General features: G+C 81.1%; 1 protein-coding gene across 1 annotated transcript in view; it reads right to left on the bottom strand.

Annotated features, from left to right (window-relative positions):
- Window positions 1–58: 58 nt before the first annotated feature.
- APBB3 (amyloid beta (A4) precursor protein-binding, family B, member 3) overlaps window positions 59–328 on the bottom strand; it is a 13172-nt gene continuing 12902 nt past the window's right edge. The window contains exon 13 of the mRNA XM_010565993.1: window positions 59–259. Coding sequence (XP_010564295.1) covers window positions 59–259 — 201 coding nt within the window. The remainder of the gene's footprint in view (window positions 260–328) is intronic.

Genomic DNA, 328 nt, shown 5'->3' on the forward strand with positions numbered 1-328 from the left:
GGGGACGGGGACGGGGCCGGGACCTCCGGCCCCCGGCCCCGGCCCCCGCCCCGGCCCCCTATGGGGTGTGGAGGAGGGCTCGCCTGAGGCGGAAGGCCTCCAGGAAGGAGAAGAGGCCCCGCTTGCGGGAACCGGCCCCCGCCGCCCCTCCGCTGCCCCCGCTCGCCTTGGCCGCCCCGCCGGCAGCGTCCCCGCCGGCTGCGGCAGCCTTCGCCTTGGCCCCCGGTGCGGCGGCCACCAGGCACTTCTGGTACTGCACCTGCGGGGACGCGAGGGGACAGAGCGGGGCGCGGGGCTGACGCGCGGCGCGGCCGCGGGGTGGGACGCG

The sequence above is a fragment of the Haliaeetus leucocephalus genome, unplaced genomic scaffold (genome assembly GCF_000737465.1).
Source record: "Haliaeetus leucocephalus isolate CR32 unplaced genomic scaffold, Haliaeetus_leucocephalus-4.0 Scaffold199, whole genome shotgun sequence".
NCBI lineage: Eukaryota > Metazoa > Chordata > Aves > Accipitriformes > Accipitridae > Haliaeetus > Haliaeetus leucocephalus.